The sequence below is a fragment of the Numenius arquata genome, chromosome 1, assembly GCF_964106895.1.
Source record: "Numenius arquata chromosome 1, bNumArq3.hap1.1, whole genome shotgun sequence".
NCBI lineage: Eukaryota > Metazoa > Chordata > Aves > Charadriiformes > Scolopacidae > Numenius > Numenius arquata.
In genome coordinates, this window is record NC_133576.1 from 17981289 (window position 1) to 18000257 (window position 18969).

The 18969-nt window shown below is 39.9% G+C and overlaps 1 protein-coding gene across 1 annotated transcript in view; it reads right to left on the reverse strand.

The window, feature by feature from the left end:
• Positions 1-355: 355 nt before the first annotated feature.
• ABI3BP (ABI family member 3 binding protein) overlaps positions 356-18969 on the reverse strand; it is a 163858-nt gene continuing 145244 nt past the window's right edge. Inside the window, exons 54-58 of the mRNA XM_074163979.1 lie at positions 11333-11412; positions 9840-9869; positions 8662-8823; positions 3941-4054; positions 356-1814 (exon numbers count right to left, since the gene is read on the reverse strand). Coding sequence (XP_074020080.1) covers positions 1699-1814; positions 3941-4054; positions 8662-8823; positions 9840-9869; positions 11333-11412 — 502 coding nt within the window. The 3' untranslated portion in view covers positions 356-1698. The remainder of the gene's footprint in view (positions 1815-3940; positions 4055-8661; positions 8824-9839; positions 9870-11332; positions 11413-18969) is intronic.

The following is an 18969-nucleotide window of genomic DNA, read 5'->3' on the forward strand; positions in this document are numbered from 1 at the left end:
ATATTTTCCACCTTATTTTTATGTATTCCTAGAATCCATAAGTAGGGAATAAATAAAAAAAAAAAAAAACTGGAGCAAGCTGCTTGAACTCCCATAAAACAAGTCTGGAACTAAAGTGAGTGAAAACGTTCCCGTCTTCAGCATCCTTAACCACTGCTGCTCCCCTATCAGCCGCGGTACCCCTGCAGCCAGAGCTGTGACTCCGGCTGTTTGGGCGCTTGTCACATCTAACACATCAGGTGTCCATCGCACCACATAACATGTGCCTGGTTCAGAACAAACAGCTTCCTGAAATAATAGCATTTGCCAAGAAACCAAGATTTGTTTTCACGTAAAACACTTGAGAAAAACACTTGATTAAAAAATATTTTATTAGGAGTACAGTGTACCTGCAATGTACTTTATAAGGCATTTTCTATAAATGACTATTTCTACTATATATATATCTGGGTGTTCCTGTCCATATTTTTTCAATACATTAGTAATGTAATGAATAACACCTTTAAAATACCTACACCTCTTTATTTAGTTCATAAATGTTCAAGCGGTACAACAAGTAGCTTTGGGAGAGGTTTTAATCAAAATTACCGTAAAGCAGTTTTAAAGTTCAGTTATTGCTGTTTCCCCTCTGTCCCCAATGAACCACATTTTAGGTTTTTTTTTACTTTTTATTTTAATAAAATAAACCTGATTATGCTGTTATAACTAGCTTTTTTTTTTTTTTTTTCCCGGTTTCATTTATCTTTCCAAGTCTCCCTGCACTGTACGTACGTTCGGCTTCTGAACCAGTACGTCTCAGTCTCTGAAAACTACCTTTTCATGAACAGCCGCTGCTGTGGGGGCCGGTTCCATTTTTTCGTTCCATGTACGTATGTCCGGCTCTGCCTTAATGGGAGGAAACCAAACCCACCCGCAAACCACTGCCAAGCTCGGGGGCAGCGGCTCCAACTCCGTAGCAATAGGCTGAACGGACTCTTGTGCTGGAGGTGAAGCATTTGAAAACGAACATCAAAAAAAAAAAAAAAAAACCAAAAACCCACTAACCTGATCGTTTGAAGCTGCACAAATAGCAACCTACCTCGGCATTTTGGCGGGAAGTATAAACTGTTCATACATGTAAGGAGAAAGCGCTTCAAGTTTACTGGTTGTAGGATATGCATAATTATAGGGTCTTTTCTATAATTTATGACTGGGGAGACATTACAGGTCTATCTGGACAGGTAGCTTACGGCACTTACGTTATAAGAAGACCAGTGAATATTTAAAAGCTAATGCACATTGCATTCCATGACCAACTCTGCCATAACTGTGCCTTAAACATTTATTACAACATTGTGATAAATAATATACACACCGTATCTTTTAAAATACCATATAAACCATACCTCAAGAATAGGGAGCCAGCTTCCCTATACATTATCCTACAACACGTCCCTAGCCTGTTGGGGATTTTTTATATATATATTTTTTTTTAATCTAAAAACAAATTTGTAAAACTGGATAACTACAGTAAGCAGCCTACACTATTACACAATTAATGCAGTATTGGCATTAAACTTGTATAAACCTTTGCACGTCAGCAAACTTAAGTGCCAGGCATACCATAAACATTTCCATCTTTGAGCCTGCGTTGGGCAGCCCAGGGGCGGGGGGGGTGGGGGGCAGGTGCTGGGCCTTTTCACCAAGTTCATGTCAGCTCTACCATTTCCCAGGTATCGATGTTCCACACTCGTACCAGCGAACATAGTTAATGTGAGTCTCCCCGCCTATTTTTCCAAATTTGACAGGTTCCTGACGAACCGCCCTGAAAAATCCTGGAAGAGAGAACAGAGTTTTGTTTGCAGGAAGCCCCCCAAGATGGTGCCTTTCTTTGACTTCCCTGTGAAGGCTGCGTGCAATTCAATTCATGGCTAAACCAATCACTATGCTGTTAACCCATCTGCCCCAAACAGGTCTGTTTGCTGCCCCTCCATCCATGAGCGGCCCAAAACAGCTGGCGTTTGTCCACCCAACTCAAACAGAAGCAGAAGCGTTTGGGACTGCTGTGGCCCAGAGCAGGGGAGGTGAAGCCTGACACCCCCCCCCCCCACCACCTCCAGACTTATGCTCCCAGCATCCACCCACGGATGGTGGGTGGGTGAGGCCCGTGCCGCCTTCTCTCCCCTCTGGCTGCTGCTGGGGTCTTCTCTAAACAGGAGGCTGTTCCTCCTTCCAAAGTGACGATGATTGAGTAGTGCCCAGTGCAGTAGCCTTAACGCTGCAGGGAACCTAAATAAGGCTTGACAGTTGGGGATATTTCAGAGTTATCTCCCCATCCTCAAGCAAAAGATCATCGCTCCTGCTTTAAATCTGTTTGCTGCGACAATACACGTGCTTCCCATGCAAACAATAGACATAACATGCAGCTGTACACACACACACACACACACACACACACACACACACACACACACAAAAATACTGTGCACCTAATAAGGCACAGCAGTCACAATGCCCTCCCTGCCCTTCAGGTCACTCATATGTCGTTCATTCCGGTTTGAACAGAACTCAACTTGCAGCCAGGGAGGAACTGAGCAGGAATGGACAATCTGGCTGTTCTTTCCTCTGGTTCAATTCACTTACTAGAAGAATAAGCTACAGAAAAGGTGGGAGCTTTTTTTTTGTTTGATTGTATGTTTTGTTGTGGGTTTTTTTTGGTTGTTTCTATTTTTTTTTTTTTTTCCTCAAAATGAATGTAGCTCATGAATCCACTCCGTTAAGTCCAGTTGCTGAAAACAACTTGGTTTAAAATGTCCTTTAGGCTGGAGTAGCGAGTTTTTTATGTAGAAGGGGTTTTGGGTTTTTTTTTTTGTATTTTTAAAATCTTTTTAAAAAAGTGAATCTGATACAACTGAGAGATCTGCTGTCACGGCAAGGCCAAATTGGATTCAGACAATCCCTTATATAAACAAAATACCTTTACAAATAGGCAACACTAACGGGAAGGAAAAGCAAAGCCCTCTTTAAAAAAATAATAAAAAAAATAATCACATAAGCAAACACCTTTCAGATCATTCACCTACTTTGTTTTTGAAAAAACTTGTGAAAGATTTAGGCACTTCACTTTAATCTCCTGCACCTACCTCGATGCATTTCTGTACTTCTATAAGGTGTTTTATAAATGAAGCACTACATACAGGAAGGTTTAGTCAACACACTGATATTGTATTGAAAGCTGGTTTGATATTTTTCTCAGTAAAATATTCCACGGCACACTCAGCACGCACCCGTGTATCAATAAAGCCTGTGTCTTTACCCCACAAGGGAATGGACTCCCTTGCGCTGGCAAACAAGCAAAGGCAGGAGTTCAGCTGACAGAAATACAATTTTCTTATGCCTGAGCCTCAGCAACATGGGAAAAATAGCCAGGCAGGTCACAGCTGCGTTTAGGACATCCAGTCCCATGCCCACTTAGACCAGACTGGAATTCTAGGCACCCGGTTCAAATTAGTGCACACAGAATTACTGCAGCATGAATTATATTTTCCAGTAATAACTTTTTAGTTTCTCATTAGCACTAAACAAAGCTGTTTAATGCCCAGCTGATGATTTACTGCACTTTAAATCAACCTTGCTAGTTTGAACATAACACTTCATGCCTCTCTGCAAACTCAAAGTTGTGGTCGGGTTTAAATATGTAATACCAACTGTGAATAATCTGTTGGAATGTTTTAAACAGGAGAGAGGCTGTTTACTACCTAACACAACCCAAGTCATAACCCTCTTTTAATAAGTCGTTGCTCGTCTGCAAAAACTTCTCGACTCTCTTCTGCCTGAAAACCCAGCAGTCCCTTTCCATCGCCCACCCCAGCAGCGGGCACTGAATCCACTGGTGGGAAAAAGAAATGCACAAAGAAAGGAATTGCCAAGGTTTGCTACAGAGACAGGCATAAGGAATTACCATCTTTGACCGGTAGATCTTCTTGCTGTCCTGTCCTTCCATCTAAGAATGAGTCTACAAATTGGCAGTGATCTTCTCCATGGCCCCTCTGGTCTCCTATGTTATAAAATTTTCCTGAAAGCAAAGAAGCAGCAAAGTTGAAAATCAATATCCAGTTTAGTGAGTGCTATTTCCAAAAACCACCGGAGGCAATGGGCTGTGCTCTTTGCTCTGTGGGGAAGCCAAGGTGAATGCTACCATTCTTTTCCTCTCAGGATCTGGGGCTGTAATTTGAACATTACACGCATACTCCAAGTGCAGCGCTCATGGCTGCACATGGGTCGGGGCAATCCCAAGCACAAACACAGGCTGGGCAGAGAATGGACTGAGAGCAGCCCTGAGGAGGAGGACTTGGGGGTGTCGGTTGATGAGAAGCTCAACATGAGCTGGCAACATGCACTCACAGCCCAGAAGCCATCAAAAGAAGCGTGGTCAGCAGGTCGAGGGAGGTAATTCTGCCCCTCTACTTCGCTCTCATGAGACCCCACCTGGAGTACTGTGTCCAGCTCTGGGCCCCCCTACATAAGAAGGACATGGACCTGTTGGAATGGGTCCAGCAGAGGACCACGAAAATGATCAGAGGGCTGGAGCACCTCTCCTATGAAGACAGGCTGAGAGAGCTGGGGTTGTTCAGTCTGGAGAAGAGAAGGCTCCGGGGAGACCCTACAGGAGCCTTCTAGTACCTGAAGGGAGCCTACAGGAGAGCCGGCGAGGGACTCTTTATCAGGGAGTGTAGTGAGAGAGGGCACATTTAGATTAGGTATCAGGAAGAAATTCTTGACTTTGAGGACGGTAAAGGCACTGGAACAGGTTGCCCAGAGAAGCTGCGGATGGCCTACCCCTGGCAGTGTTCAAGGCCAGGCTGGATGGGGCTTTGAGCAACCTGCTCTAGTGGGAGGTGTCCCTGCCCATGGGAGGGGATTTGGAACTTGATGATCTTTAAGGTCCCCTCCAGCCCAAACCATTCTATGATTCTGTGATTCTTGGCGAAAAATCTATGCCTGAATGTGTTTTTTTCCCCTCCCTGCATTTCATACAGTAAGTGAAATTCTGTTATTACCTAGAACCTCATCTTGATTGTGTCAAAAATGCAGCAAGTTTTGCTAGTGATGTGAAGGGAAGGCAGGTTTGGTTCCCTGTCAGGAAGCCCCCAGTACCTTCTAAGATGTTTTTATAGACCACCTCATAACACAGCCAAGGCCTGTTTTGTAAATCATCATGTTTTTACAACATCTATGTGCAAGTGATATCCTTTAACAAATAGATGACCTCGGTACAGTAACTGCTTATCCAGAGCATGACGCACGCCCGTGTATTTATTTGCAGAATTGCTTAACAGGACACTTGACTGCAACTGAGTACAAAACAAGGTCTCAAGTGCTCCATGCAGCGTGTCCTGATGTTATGGGCTGTGCTCGTCCTGTTAACAAGAGGACTCACAGTGAAGGAGCTTTGACAGAGCGATGTTTTTACTTACTGGTTTGATCTGCAAGACCTTAGTAAAATTCAGTTCAGAAGATGGAGGAAAGCGAGCTACTTTCTCCTCCCAGGTCTTGGCAGGAAACATTTTCAGATAAACTTACTGTTTTTTCTAAACTCCTTTCATAGCACTTTTTCTTACTATGTTCAACCCTTGGTTGTGAGGTTGAAAGGAAAGGTGACAGCATTTAGAGATAGACTCAGTACTCGGGTATAAGCTAAGCAGAAAGTCCAGTTACTCATTAGATGTTGGGTGTCCTGTAGCCTTGAATCTGTGCCAGCCTGGCCATTTGAGGGATGGTGAGGTGGCTTATAATACTGCTCCCCAAAGTGCAATTAATAATAATAAAAGAGCACCTACCAATAAACTCTCTCTCTCTCTCTCTCCTATTTTTGTCGAACTGATCGATATTTTGCCAAAATTTCTCACCTCCAGTTGACAGTCTCTGTGCATGCAGTTCTTCTCTAGCTTTAGAAAATTATTTATTACTATCTAGTTTTGGCTGCAGGCATGTTTTTTCCATAGAGCTGGTCAGAGGGAGTTCCTCTCAGCAATTTTTTGGTCTGAAATTAAGAACATTCAGGCTGCCCAAAACGGCATTTTTTTTTTCCATGGCTGTTGAAGGTCACACAGAATTTATTTTTTTCCTCCCCTCAATAAATACTTTTTTTTTGGTGGCCTGCTTTTCTGGAATGCCTACAGCGACTGCTCTGGAGGACTATTAAATGAGATCAGCAGTAGATGCTGGTTTATAGAACAGTCCTGGCATGTGTAACATCAATCAGTTTTTCTTCATGAGAGACAGAATAAAACAGATATTTTTATGGCTAACACAAGAACAGTAACTTTCAGATACACACATACTCTTCTGGCCCACAGCATAACCTATGCGTAATTCAAAAAATTGCTATATATAAATTAGCAGCATTCTCAGTGACTATTAAATTCTTACTGCCCAATTCTTTCCATAATAAAGGAACACACTTAAAAACACTTAGCTAACGAATGACTAGGTTAATATTTCTCTTTTGAGGACAGCGATTCTAGCATAAAGTAATTTTTTTTTTTTTTTTCCAGTGTTCCTTTATGGGTGGTCTTAAGAAAATTAGATACCATCTTTGGTTTATACATTGTGAATTCTGAAACACCAGAAGTATAAATTCATGCTAAAAACCAGCATGCAAATATATGGTTGTCAGCTGCCTTATACAACAGCATTTGTACAATGTACCCAAATTTCAAGATCATTAGGCTGCTTAAACAGCAAAGCTTTGGAAGATATTTTCAGCGTAAAGGTGGAACTCAGAGCTCAGCGCAGCCCTTCCCTACCAGTAGACATTGCTGGTGCTGGCAGATAGACTTCTGCTGGCCTTGGGGCCACCATGAGACAAGGTGTGACACTGAAACACATCAGAACAGAGTTTGGCTTCTAATTAGAAACTTTCTCACTCGCAATTAGAGAGAATGGCCCATGCCATGACAGTCTCACTTAGGAAATGGGGGGGCAAAGCAGCTTTCCTCCTACATAAATATTTCAATTCTTTCAAATACTGTGACAACTGGTAAGCGCTGGTTGTAACAATTCAAGTGCAAGGACTCGGCTTAGCAAGTATAATGAATACAATGTGGCTACCACCACCTTCCTCCAGCCAAGTTAAATCACTACCCTTCCAGCAAGAACAAAAACAATCTAATGAAAATAGGAAAATGGGCTCCTGATATATTAAACTTTTCTTCTAAGCCTGAAGTAGCTTTCACTGCAGTGTTAATTCATTTGATTTAGGGCTGAGGACTAGTCCTGCTAGATTAGCACTGCTATTTCCTCTGCTGGCTGGTTTTGTGATACATGATGCCTCAGTGCCAGTGTTTGTCATCTGATCACAGCTGGTTAGTACAGCAACAGCTGAATGAATGATACCTCTGTTCGAAACAGGCTCTTTTATTCACATAATTGCCAAGATATTATTTATATATGAGGTATTGTACTTACTACTAACGACAGGGCTTTCCTTCCTTGTCTGCTCATAGGAGAACGGTGCCAGGTGCAAGGCCGGGCAGGTTGAAATTATATCTGCATGGGGTGCCCTACACTCCCCTGTTCTTTTCTCTCTGTGTTCCTACATATAGAGACCAGAGCCCTGCTCCTGTGAGGTTCTGAGCTCTGAGACGGGGAAACTTTGGGTTATGAAAGTTAATTCTTTAAGACGCAGTTTCTCTTACTTAATTCAAATGAATGTGTACTATCTAACTTGCACTCAAAAGTAATTTCTAATATGCGGTTGTATTATACTCTTTGCGCTCTGGATGCCATGCTAATGCCATTGTCATAAAGTTGTCCATGCAGTTCTGATAAAAGACCTCATACAGAAGAAAGCCAGGAGCTTGGTATTGATTATAAGAAGTTAATAAATTTCTAAATATAGCTTATACAATCTACATGAGACACAAAGTTCTCCTTAAGTAACTGGAAAACACTTTTTACAGGCTGTTTCCCCAGCTTACACACATCACGTGCCACTTGATTCAGGTCTTAAATACCTCACACTCTAGTGACCTTAAGGCACTGAACAAAACTTGAGAAGGTAAGGCCAGGAGGCTGCTGTTAGTAATAGAACATAGTATAAGAAAAAAAGGGGGGTGGTGGGAGCGAAGAGAATATGAGCAAAAATGGGGAATGTGAAAACAAAATAAAAAAGTCAAAGCAGGTGAGTAAAACCTGTTGACTAGAGTTGAAGTCATGCATTTATAAGCCTCACAGTAATGAAATAACCAGATGTTTACCAAATGGGATGGGAATGACTGAGTCTAATCCTGGTCTAAAATTAGGTCTTAATCCTCTAATTAAGAACTATTCCAGGCTACCCTTCAAATACAAATTTGGCACCTTTACAATATATGCTATTCACTGGCAGAGACCTATCTTTATCAATTTTCTGTATGACCCCCAGGATACTAACAGGTACTTAAAATTAGATGATCACCACAGAGAAGTCACTCCTGAGTCTGAAAATTCAGTATCAAACACATCAATAATTACTGAGCACAAGCAGATTACTGTTTATGATCAATCTGTCTATGGACTAGATTAAACATACCTGATTACATTTCAGCAGAGCTCGTCTTGTTAAATGTCTTAGTTCTGGAACCATGATATCTTTGAGGAGTGTATAATGTGGACAACACTGATTTGAATGTCTCTTACCTGTAAGTGAGTCACTGAGGTATATCTTGTATCTCAAAGAATTACACAGCTGCACACCTACAAACTTCTTATACCAAGTCCTCTTTACGTATTGTTTCCCTTTGCACTCTGAATAAGTGTCCGAATTGAATGGGATTTCAGTCCAGATAGCATCCTTTCCCACTGCAGGAGAGGAAGGAAGAGGCTGAAGTATGATGCTGCATACAAAATTACTCACAACAAATACATTCAAATAAATAGAATTAGAAACCTTGATGGAGCAGAATGCATCATGGCACCAATCATCTGCATTTTGATCATGAAAATTATTTCAGGGAAGCACCAAAGGGTGCAGATATGATTGATGAAGTGAACTGCTTCTGCTCTCTGTGTGTGGTGCCAGTCTGAAATAAGGTCATTCTAGGACCTTATTAGGCGAACAATGTCTGTGTGTTGGCAAAACTCTCATTTACAAAGTGTGTGACACTGTCACTGTTTTTGAGTGGGTTCAAGCCAGGACAGTCAGCTTGCAGCAAACTGTATGTGATTTAACAAACATATACATAAAAATTACGTGTCATGAATTATGTGGAAAGAAATTGTGTCTCAGTGTTTGTCAAAGTGATGTCCATTACAAAAGAAGCCCAATTTGCTTGAGTGAGCTCAGCTGTTCTTCAAAAGCCTAGTCCACTTCCCACCAAAGACAGCAAGAGTCTTGCAAGTGACCTAAAGCAGAGCTGGATCAAGCCTTCAGAAGCAGAAAACTTTTCTAAAACACAATGACAAATAAATAGTATCTCCTGAGTTGTGCTCTGTTAACTCACTTAAAAAGTGTGGAGTATCTTACTCATTTTGCAGAGCTTTCTTTTGCTTTAATGACAAGGCTGAGAAAATATGAGGCCGTCCTTGGCTCATTTGTGTACATTGGTTTGAAGCCATCCCAGCTGCCATGGGAGCACCACATCACATTGATTGTGTTCCGCTCAGGTAAACAAGCAGCCTGGCATGAATTCCTTACCAGGCGTATGGGTGGAAGGAGTGAAATCATGTGTGAACACTGTTTGATTCCATAACTCATTTAATTGGTGCAGTACAGGCCCCCCCCCCTCCCCCCGCGCCCCTCCCTTGGAAAATTATGCTCTCTCATCCCCGAAAAAAATCATGTTCAGAAGACACTATAGTATACAAAAAAGGCTTACTTGAAATTGGCTCGCTCACTCTTGGGTCCGCTGGCGGAAGAAAACAAACATTCAATCAGACACTGTAAAATTACCTATCCTGATATTTCAATGGAAAAACATTGGTAAGTGATTTTCTACAGCTGATATAAGCTGTAATTTGTGAAAGAGTTTTGGAAGCAAATTTCACTTTTGCATTAAATTAAATGAAAAGAAATATAATTCTTATGTGAAACTACAGTACCAATAAGCTCTTAAAAATTTTACTTCTGGGACAATACCAAAGACAGTTGTAGTAAAAACAAGAGTTTAAACCTGTAACCAGAAAAAACCCAATTCTACTGTGTCTTTTTTAAAATTTCAATTTCAAAACTAAAATAATAAAAGGGACCCCTCTGCAGTACTTGCCACACAAACTTGGCTATGAAAACCCAAAAGCAAGAAATGGGTGTGTGCAATTAAAAAAAAATAGAACTGACTGCTTAATTTGTCCAAACTAAATTGGAGACAGAACATAAGCCTTGTCATTCATGAAAACTGCACTTGGCATAAACATTTTTTCAGTGTTAACAATCTAGGATTACAAAGAGTGTATTCAAAGTTTTTAAATATATGTGGCATAGTCTGTACTCCTCCCTGACTAATCTCTTGCTCAGCCAAAACTGTCATCCATCAGTGACAGCACCAGATGAGGACTATTATATTACTACACCTGGCTCAACACGCAGACTGAGAAAGTCCTTTTCAAAAGGCTAAATTCATTTTGTGTTTTATATGGTCCTTAAATACTATCAAGCCATAAACACATCACAAAAGATGCTATCTTGCTTGTATAAAGTCAACAAGTCAACTATAGTTAGCCTCATGGGGAACTGGAACAGGCAAAGCAAAGGTACTTGCTGATTCTCACCTCTGAGTCAGATAGGACTTAACTTGAGAACCAACCAATGGTCAAAATAGGCTTGTATACACCTCTTCAACAGTTTCACAGGAGCACAAACAGGATGGAAGAGGACATACTGGGACACTGACTTTTCCAAACTGCTATTTCTCAATCCTTATTTCAGCCAAAAGACATCACTGTCATACAGCAGCCTTATTGAACAGGTAAGTGCCTATAAACACACCAGCCCAAAGAAAAACCTTGTGTTCCCCATCCAGAAGTCAATAATGAGTTTGATAGGTACAAAAAGGTCAGGAACATTAATCTTAAGTGACTGAGACTTCTGTAAGGATAAAGTTCGTTTATTCATAATGAACACCAGACAAAGTCTCTGTGCTCCTGTTTTTTTATCCTGCAGTCTGGCCAACTTACATCCTCACACAATATAGCCCTGATCTCACGCTGACCTTCCAGGCACTACTGTAACATGCTCAGTAGTAAAAACCCAATGTGGAGACAGTAAAGAGAAAGACCAAACATGCAAAATGAAGCAAGAGAGCCTTTCATATATCCCACAACCATGGATACTAGAGCCACTGTAAATGATGGTTGGACTTTTGAAAGTTCTTACCTGATTCAGTACTGAATGTCACAACATTGCTACTTGGACCTTCACCAAGAGGGTTCCTAGGTTTCACATGGAATTCATAACTGGGGAATAAAATAGAAGAGATGAAAATTTTGCAAACAAAGCATTCTATCTGAGTCTGGAGCAAGAAAACGGCCAACACACACCTTGGTGCTACTCATCTCCTGGAGAAAAACAAAAAGGCCTCCTTTCTTACCCTGAAAACGCTGAGACATTTTTTGCCCTAACTGTCTAAGGCCTCTCTGAACACATAATTTACCAGTCCTTTTGATAATTCTTTGCACAAAGTCTATTAACCTTTGATCGAACGCACCACTGGATTAAGTCTGTCTCGTCTCACACATGGTTTCAGTTCTGGCAAAGGGTGCAGTGAGTAAAGCACATTGATTTTTTTTTTGCACATTTTTCATTCATAGGAACACAAACCTCCAATGCATCTCAGGCCCACCAACAGTGACAGACAGGGCTAGTGGTGAAACACAGGACATGTCTTCCAGGACAGGAGCTCAGCCAAGGCAAAGATCCAATTGCTTGAATATATGTTAATAGTAAGTATATGAAGTAATGAAAAGATATTGTGCAGCGTCCCTTTCTTATCCTTTCATAGTAACGTTGCACAACAACAGTCTGTTATCTCATGATCTCTTTTCATCACAGCTGTGTTGCGAACCAAGCACAGTGTGATGAAAATGGAACAAGATTGAAGAAAAAAATCCAAGCCAGGGACCTCTGCTTAAGCCTATCCCACTCCTCAATACTTGATTAACAGTGATGGATGGGCAAGATGGTGATTAACAGTGATGGACGTGGTTTCTAACTCTGCAGCTCAGCTGAAACTTACACTTTCAATTAGAAGCTCTAGGTAAACAGCTGTTGAAAGACAGCTGCAAACCTAAAAATGTTACACAGAAGACAGCAGACAGATGAGGCAGGAAGGAGAGTTACAAGCATGGACACTGGACACAGTTTAAGATCTTGCATCAAGGGCAAAGAACAGACTCTGCATTTCCTTCCTCCCAACACGCACTATCCCAGCAAGCCGCTTCTCAGCTTTCCTGGATCCAGGCTGGCAGCACCTGGGAATTTCTCACTGCTCAGCAATGGCTCAGTGCCTCCCTGTAGGACCGGCATGCCCTCCACGCCAAAGCACCTTGATGAGGATGATGTACACACCCAGTCAACAGCACCCTCTTCATGCCCTCGCCATGCGCTATAAGCAATAATCTGTCCCACACGTGCCACCTGCGGAGAGGCTTTTCATATGCTTTGAGTGCATACATGGTGACTCTCTCTTAACCCAGAGCACTTTTTCATCAGCAAGAGAGATCTACAGGACACAAGTCAAAAGGACTGTAGGCCTGGAAAATGGGCCCTAACTTCGAGACTAAACACGGAGCAAAAATGAGAATCCCAGAAGTGAGTAATTAAACATCCAGCTCTTGACTCGTGAAGGATCACTTACCAATGATAACTTGGTAGCTCGTGACTATAACATACCATTGTAATGTATCGCAGAAATTGTTTCCAAATAGCAATTTTCTAAAGAAAAAAAACCATACCACTCTCTGCGTGGTTGGAAATTTGTAAACTCCATTTGAAAGTCCCTACAAGAGACAGAATAATTCAATCCAAACTTTGGATTACCTCTTATTGCTTCTTGGCTCCTGCAAAACCTGAACAGCTCGCTAATTAACCTCAGTGGACTAATCATGCAGTACCAAGCAACTGTTTTCCATCCACAGTACTTCTAAGACAATATTTAACTTTGAAATTGCTTACATAGGCAATTGCCTTTATTTCTAGGGTTTTCTTTTCTTTTTTAAGGGGAATACTTACAAAGATTGGTATGCTGAACAGATGCATTGTGGATAATTGGTGGATATTTCTAAGTGAAACATAGGCTTGTGTTGAGCTTTAAAAAGTCTGTTTGGAGTAATCTTAACATTTATTGCAACATGCCGTAAGACCATTTTGAGCAACTTGTATTACCCTACTGTAGGGGGGAGACATTAAATAAATAATAAATAAAATAGTAAGTTCTAGACACAAAATCTTCTCCATGATCAAATTGTTTAAACAAATACTTACTTTAAAAATTGGATCTGGGCAGTTAATAATTCACATTGGGCATGTGGTACAGTAACTTTTTTGGTCAAGAAGTATTCTCATCTGGCAGGAAAGGTCACTATTCAGAGAACTGTAGCAAAGCAGTTGGAGATTCCTTCTGAATAATCACTGAAGCATAAATGAAGATTTGCTAATATGTTGAGTGTTTTAAAGTAATAGCTAGAAGATACCTTTTGGACAATGTACAAATTAATGCACGCCTAGAGACAGAAGACTCCAAAGAAGTTTTCCAGCTTCCTTCACAGCAGCAACACCTTACCTAGAACTATTATTATAATTTTGATCATTGATAGCTCAACATGGCATCTTCTATTGCTTTACTGGGAATTTATGATTTGACCTTATGGATGATAATAATCTGCCTATGTCCCTTTGTATGAAATCAAAAGGAAAAAATGAAAAGCACTGTCTAGGTTTCCTGACCTAGAGATTTTTGATTCCATAAGCTTGGCTACAAGGCAAGGAAAAAAACTGAGCAGGTGAAATGATCTTACAGAATTGGACTGGGCAGCCAAAGGGACTTGGAAGGTAATGACGCAGGCAAGTGTGAACCAAAGACAAAGATCTGCAGTCAGCATCTCTGGATCTCGCCTGAATATGTAAGGGTGTCACAGAATTTGCAAGCTGGACTTACATGCTTCTGTCAGGCAGAAAAATCACAAGATGGACAAGATGGTGGAGGATTTTGAAACAAATTTAAGTATTTTGCTGATTTTTGTAAAAATATATTGTCCTCAAGAGCTGATATGCCCTACTTTGAGTTGCATCAGGCAACTTTCTTCACAGGAAACAGTCCTGTTCCCAAAACACTGAAGTCGATGAACTTGGACCTATCAATTCTCTAACTCCATAAAAAGACCGAAACAGGAACGGAAGACTAAGTATTTTCCAAGTAATGTTTTCAAATTGTGGTCTAGGCACCACTAGGATCTCTGCAAAAGATGAAACCACAGTTGAGAAAATTATGGCAAGATTGAAATAAAGAACTAAAATCTACACATAGAGATTTCAGATCATATAAAAATATAAAATAAAATTGGAGAATAGAGGAGCCTCCTATATTAATAATGTTAAAGAACAAATATTTTAAACCAAAATATATGCAATTCTACAGTTTTGTGGTAGGTGTTTTCACAGATGCCCAAGCATCACAGGCTCCTTTCCTCTGCCAAATTCAATCCTGAAACAATATCAGTGGCTGCAACAGTACAAGAACAGCAAATAACTACTTCTGGAGATGAAGAGACGTAACTAGTTGACTGAAAACTGAAAGGGAGAGAAAAGTTAGGCTGAGCTCACAATTTGATAAGTTTACAGATCTAACTGTTATTTTAAAGCCATAGAGTGGCTTTTTTCATAGAAAACCATTTAACATCTCTCTTTTTGTGTGTCAAGTGAAAGATCTGAAAAATAAAAAGAAAATGGTCAAAAACCAGTAACTGCTGCAATCTTATGCACTTCTATACAAACCAAAAGAGAGGGGAAAAATGCCTAGAAGTTCAAGAAAGTATGTAGGGCAAAGTTAATATAGGGAAATAGGAAAGCTATATAGTGATTAACCCATGTCTACCTCTTAGCTATACTTATTCATGAGAAACTGGAGTCTATATTCCATCTTTATAACCGTGTGCCTATGATGCCAAAAACTCTGCTACCCAATATAAGCAGCAATCTAACATGTGTCACACCTCTAACATCTATAAGATTGCTATCCTACAAACTTTGGAGACTAGGCCTCCCAAATCCTCCCAAACTCCTTAAGAAATAATAGTCCTTGTGCAGTTTAAATGGACTTGACCTACAGTAATTACTGTGCAGAGCATATTTTTCCACCATAGGAAATCACTATTCCACATGGAACTTTGGCACAGCTGCTCCTGCATTTTTCAAATCATGCAAAAAGAGAAGATTGAAGATTAAAAGCTGAAAATAGTCAAAGAGAGATTTTCACCATAATAGGAGGAGCTGAGTACAGACCTGGGACTTCAGGTCAATTCCTGGGGAGATGCTGGTGGCTAGATGACAATCATGCAAGACTGCCTCAACGTGCAGAGCTTCTTTGTCTCTGCAGAGTGTGCTTGGATAGCAGTATGATCAGGCATAGCAAATAAAACTAATTTTAAGAGAAGGGAACGAAAAAAAAGAAAGAAAGAAAAAAAAGTGCTGGGCTTGTTTGAGGAGTCTTTCTCCTATCAAGTTGGAAGAAGGGCTGAGAGAAATGGGAAATGCTTACCCATGAAACCTGACATCAACAGCAATTTAGTGCAAAAATCTGTTACTTGTGTAATAAAGAGTATTAAAAACTCCAGCATTTTTCTGCCACTTTCTGCATTGCAATTTTCACTGTAGTTCTCATCTCTTGACCCTTGCTGTTAACAAAAGCATGGGTAGATTATTTTTTTCTTGTATGTGATTAGCACATATTAGGTGCTAACTGCAATATAAACCAATACAAGATAATGGTAATAACAGCACGAGCAGGTACGTATGAATTATTGTGTATAAGTGCACAAAAAGCTTATTCAGCAGAGGGCTGAAGACTTGCTTGGTGTGGCCTTTGAGTAACATTGTCTTTTTTTGTTTCATACCTTTTGTAAGACATATGAAAAAACTTTTGAAGGAAACCATCCACACACATAAAAGCAGTTTGGTACCTGCATATATCCTACACATTACACGTTTACTTTACAGTTTTGGTTGGTTGGGTTTTTTGTTTTTGGTTTTTTGGGGGGAGTCTTGGATTTTCTTTTTAATTTTTTTAAAAACATTTCCTGTTATTTATATTCATCAAGAGATCTCATGGCTGGAAATGCAGTTTGCTCTGTGACACAATCTAACCCAAAAGTCCAAAAGAGAGCTCTCAAAATGCTTTTTAAAAGGAGAAATTGTCTTTAAAATCACCAAACTACTTAACTGGGCAAAGGATCACTACCTAAAGGGAAGTTTTACAAATCTGTGGAATGCAAGCATCACAGGATTTTTGTTTCTTGTTAATACTTTTTTTTTTTTTTCTATTAAAAATCTATACCAGGAGGCTGGTGGGACGCGTCCTGTAATGGCTACCTGAATTTCGCCAGAGCTATTTGGCACATCTCTTACTGCAGTCTTAATATTTTTCTTTACTACCTTCAAATTACTGCCAATGCAAACATGCGTGAGAACTGTTTTCAACAATATTCAGACTCTTTTTTGGAGGCTTGCATAGAAATCAGTGCTGCAAAGTTTCCTGGACAATAGTGGTATGTGCTATGAATTTAATTGCCCTTAAACAAACCACCAGAATGAAAGCCGAAATGTACATCTAATCAAAAAAGGTATCTCAAGATAGAACAGGGATACAGAAATAAGAACTACATATTTTGGCAGAGAAACCAGCAGAAATAGTCAAAATGATACTGTATCAGACAGCTGGAAGACTTAAAAAAATAAATCAATGTTAAGGAGTTAGAAAACTCCAAAACTGGTGAAAAAAACCAACCTTAAATTCCTTTGGAGATGGGAAAATTGAATTGGAAGCAAAAAAACAACAACATCTGCATTTAATATTCTAGGCTAGGAAAGGTCCACAAAAAAACTGCAGGTCAGTGAAACCGATTTTAACAAAGGAGAAGATGCAGATGAGCACCATCATTACTACACAGGAGACAGAATGAGAAAACCAAAAACCAGAATAAGATCATTTCTGTCTCGGGCCTCTCAAGGTTTATTCCAAACAAACACCTCAAGGAGGGAAACACTGAAAATTGTGGATATTGACCTTACCTTGACTCACACATGGGGGAGACCTTGCTTGACTATTATAGGAGACGTTACTGCAATACTTTCTTTTTAAGGGCAGTTTTTAGTGTCAAACTAAGAATATATAAAGAGCACAGAGTCCTGGCTATGCCAATGAAACTAGGAGTTCCACTGTGAGCAGCCTTGTAAGGAAATTCATAAACAAGGGACCCATATGACAAGTTAGATGGAATATTATAGGTCTTACCCCTCAAATGACTGCTTGGAAGCTACAGTGTAATTGCTTTGACCAAAATGATCAGTTTGGTTTGGCTTTGACTGGTTTCCAATGGTACATTTCTCAAAAAAAAGTTACAGTTTTCTCAGTATAAAAAATGTAGAACTTCCATGTATAAGATGAAAAATTAAATGGCTAGATTAGTTCATACTAGTGCATCCCTTTCTCCCCTTTTTCTTTGCTAAGAAATGAATGACATTTGTATTAATATACAAAATCACCGTGTCCTGCATTAACGAAAATGGATGAAGTTGAGATTTACAAGATCAGAAACTACCCTTAAGATAAAATCATACATTAATTTAGGTCAGAATGGACCTACGAAATTCATCTGGTCCAGGCCCCTTTTCATGACACGGATGACTTAAAAGCTACATTAGGTTGCTCAGGATTGATCAACAAGAACAGTAGTTACAGACTCTCACTGCTTGAACAACAGAGTGAAAACTGAGTAGCTCAACACTTGGTTCAGACTAACTAGAAGAAAAAAGGATAAATGGAATTTCACTGTTTCATTCATTTAATAAGTGAAGGACTAATTGAAGGATAAAGATGACAAAAACTGCAGAAAATTCGTTTCATACTGAAAAGAGGGCTGAGTGAAATGCGACCTGGATCTACTCTAAAAATAATGTGAAGGGTAACAAAAGCTAACTACGGTACAAAGTTATATACGTGATTATTAGGTCACAGAAGCATATCTATAATAGAAATGTTTAAGCAGAAGACATTCATAAAACAAGAGAAAGTTTTCCTCTTCAGGCACCAGTTACATCCAAATAACTATCTGTGTAAGAAGGATATGTATAGTTATCTAGCTCACATAGCATAACCACACTATATGCTGTAAGAGATTTCAGGTAAAAGTTACAATCAAAAGCAAAATATCTGATGAAATTAAACAGATATTTAGATTAGACCCAGACAGCAGTTAGTGCCAGGAACAGCAGCAGTTTCAAGAACTCTGACCAACCAAATAATGGATATCAAGATTTGAACTTTCCAGGTTACTTAACCATCAGAAGTTTTCTAAGATGTGATAGTGAAATTCTGCAAACACCAGACCTGGCAATTCTCCAGGTGAAAAAGAGGTGAATATACTCATCCTGTAAGGAAAAATCCTTTAAATAATTGTGATGTTGTCATCTGTCAGGCATGCCTTACAACGAGAGAACAGCATGGGTACAATGTGCTTTTTCTGGGGCAAAAACCACAGCAATCGCAGCACTCCAACAAGATCACATTGTTCAGGAGCCTTTAGAACTTTTTTTTTTAAATCAAGCAGTTGTGTTGGAAAGCAGCTGACTGTGCCCCATATTTAAAGGGTGTATGTCCTCACAGTTAGACAGATTTTCAAATCACTGTTTCATCTCAGAGTCTAGATGTCTTGCACTCAAGTCACGAAGAACACATAAAGCTGGCATATACATTACAAGAAAAAACAAGAGATAAAACAAACTGCCATAATATATACAAC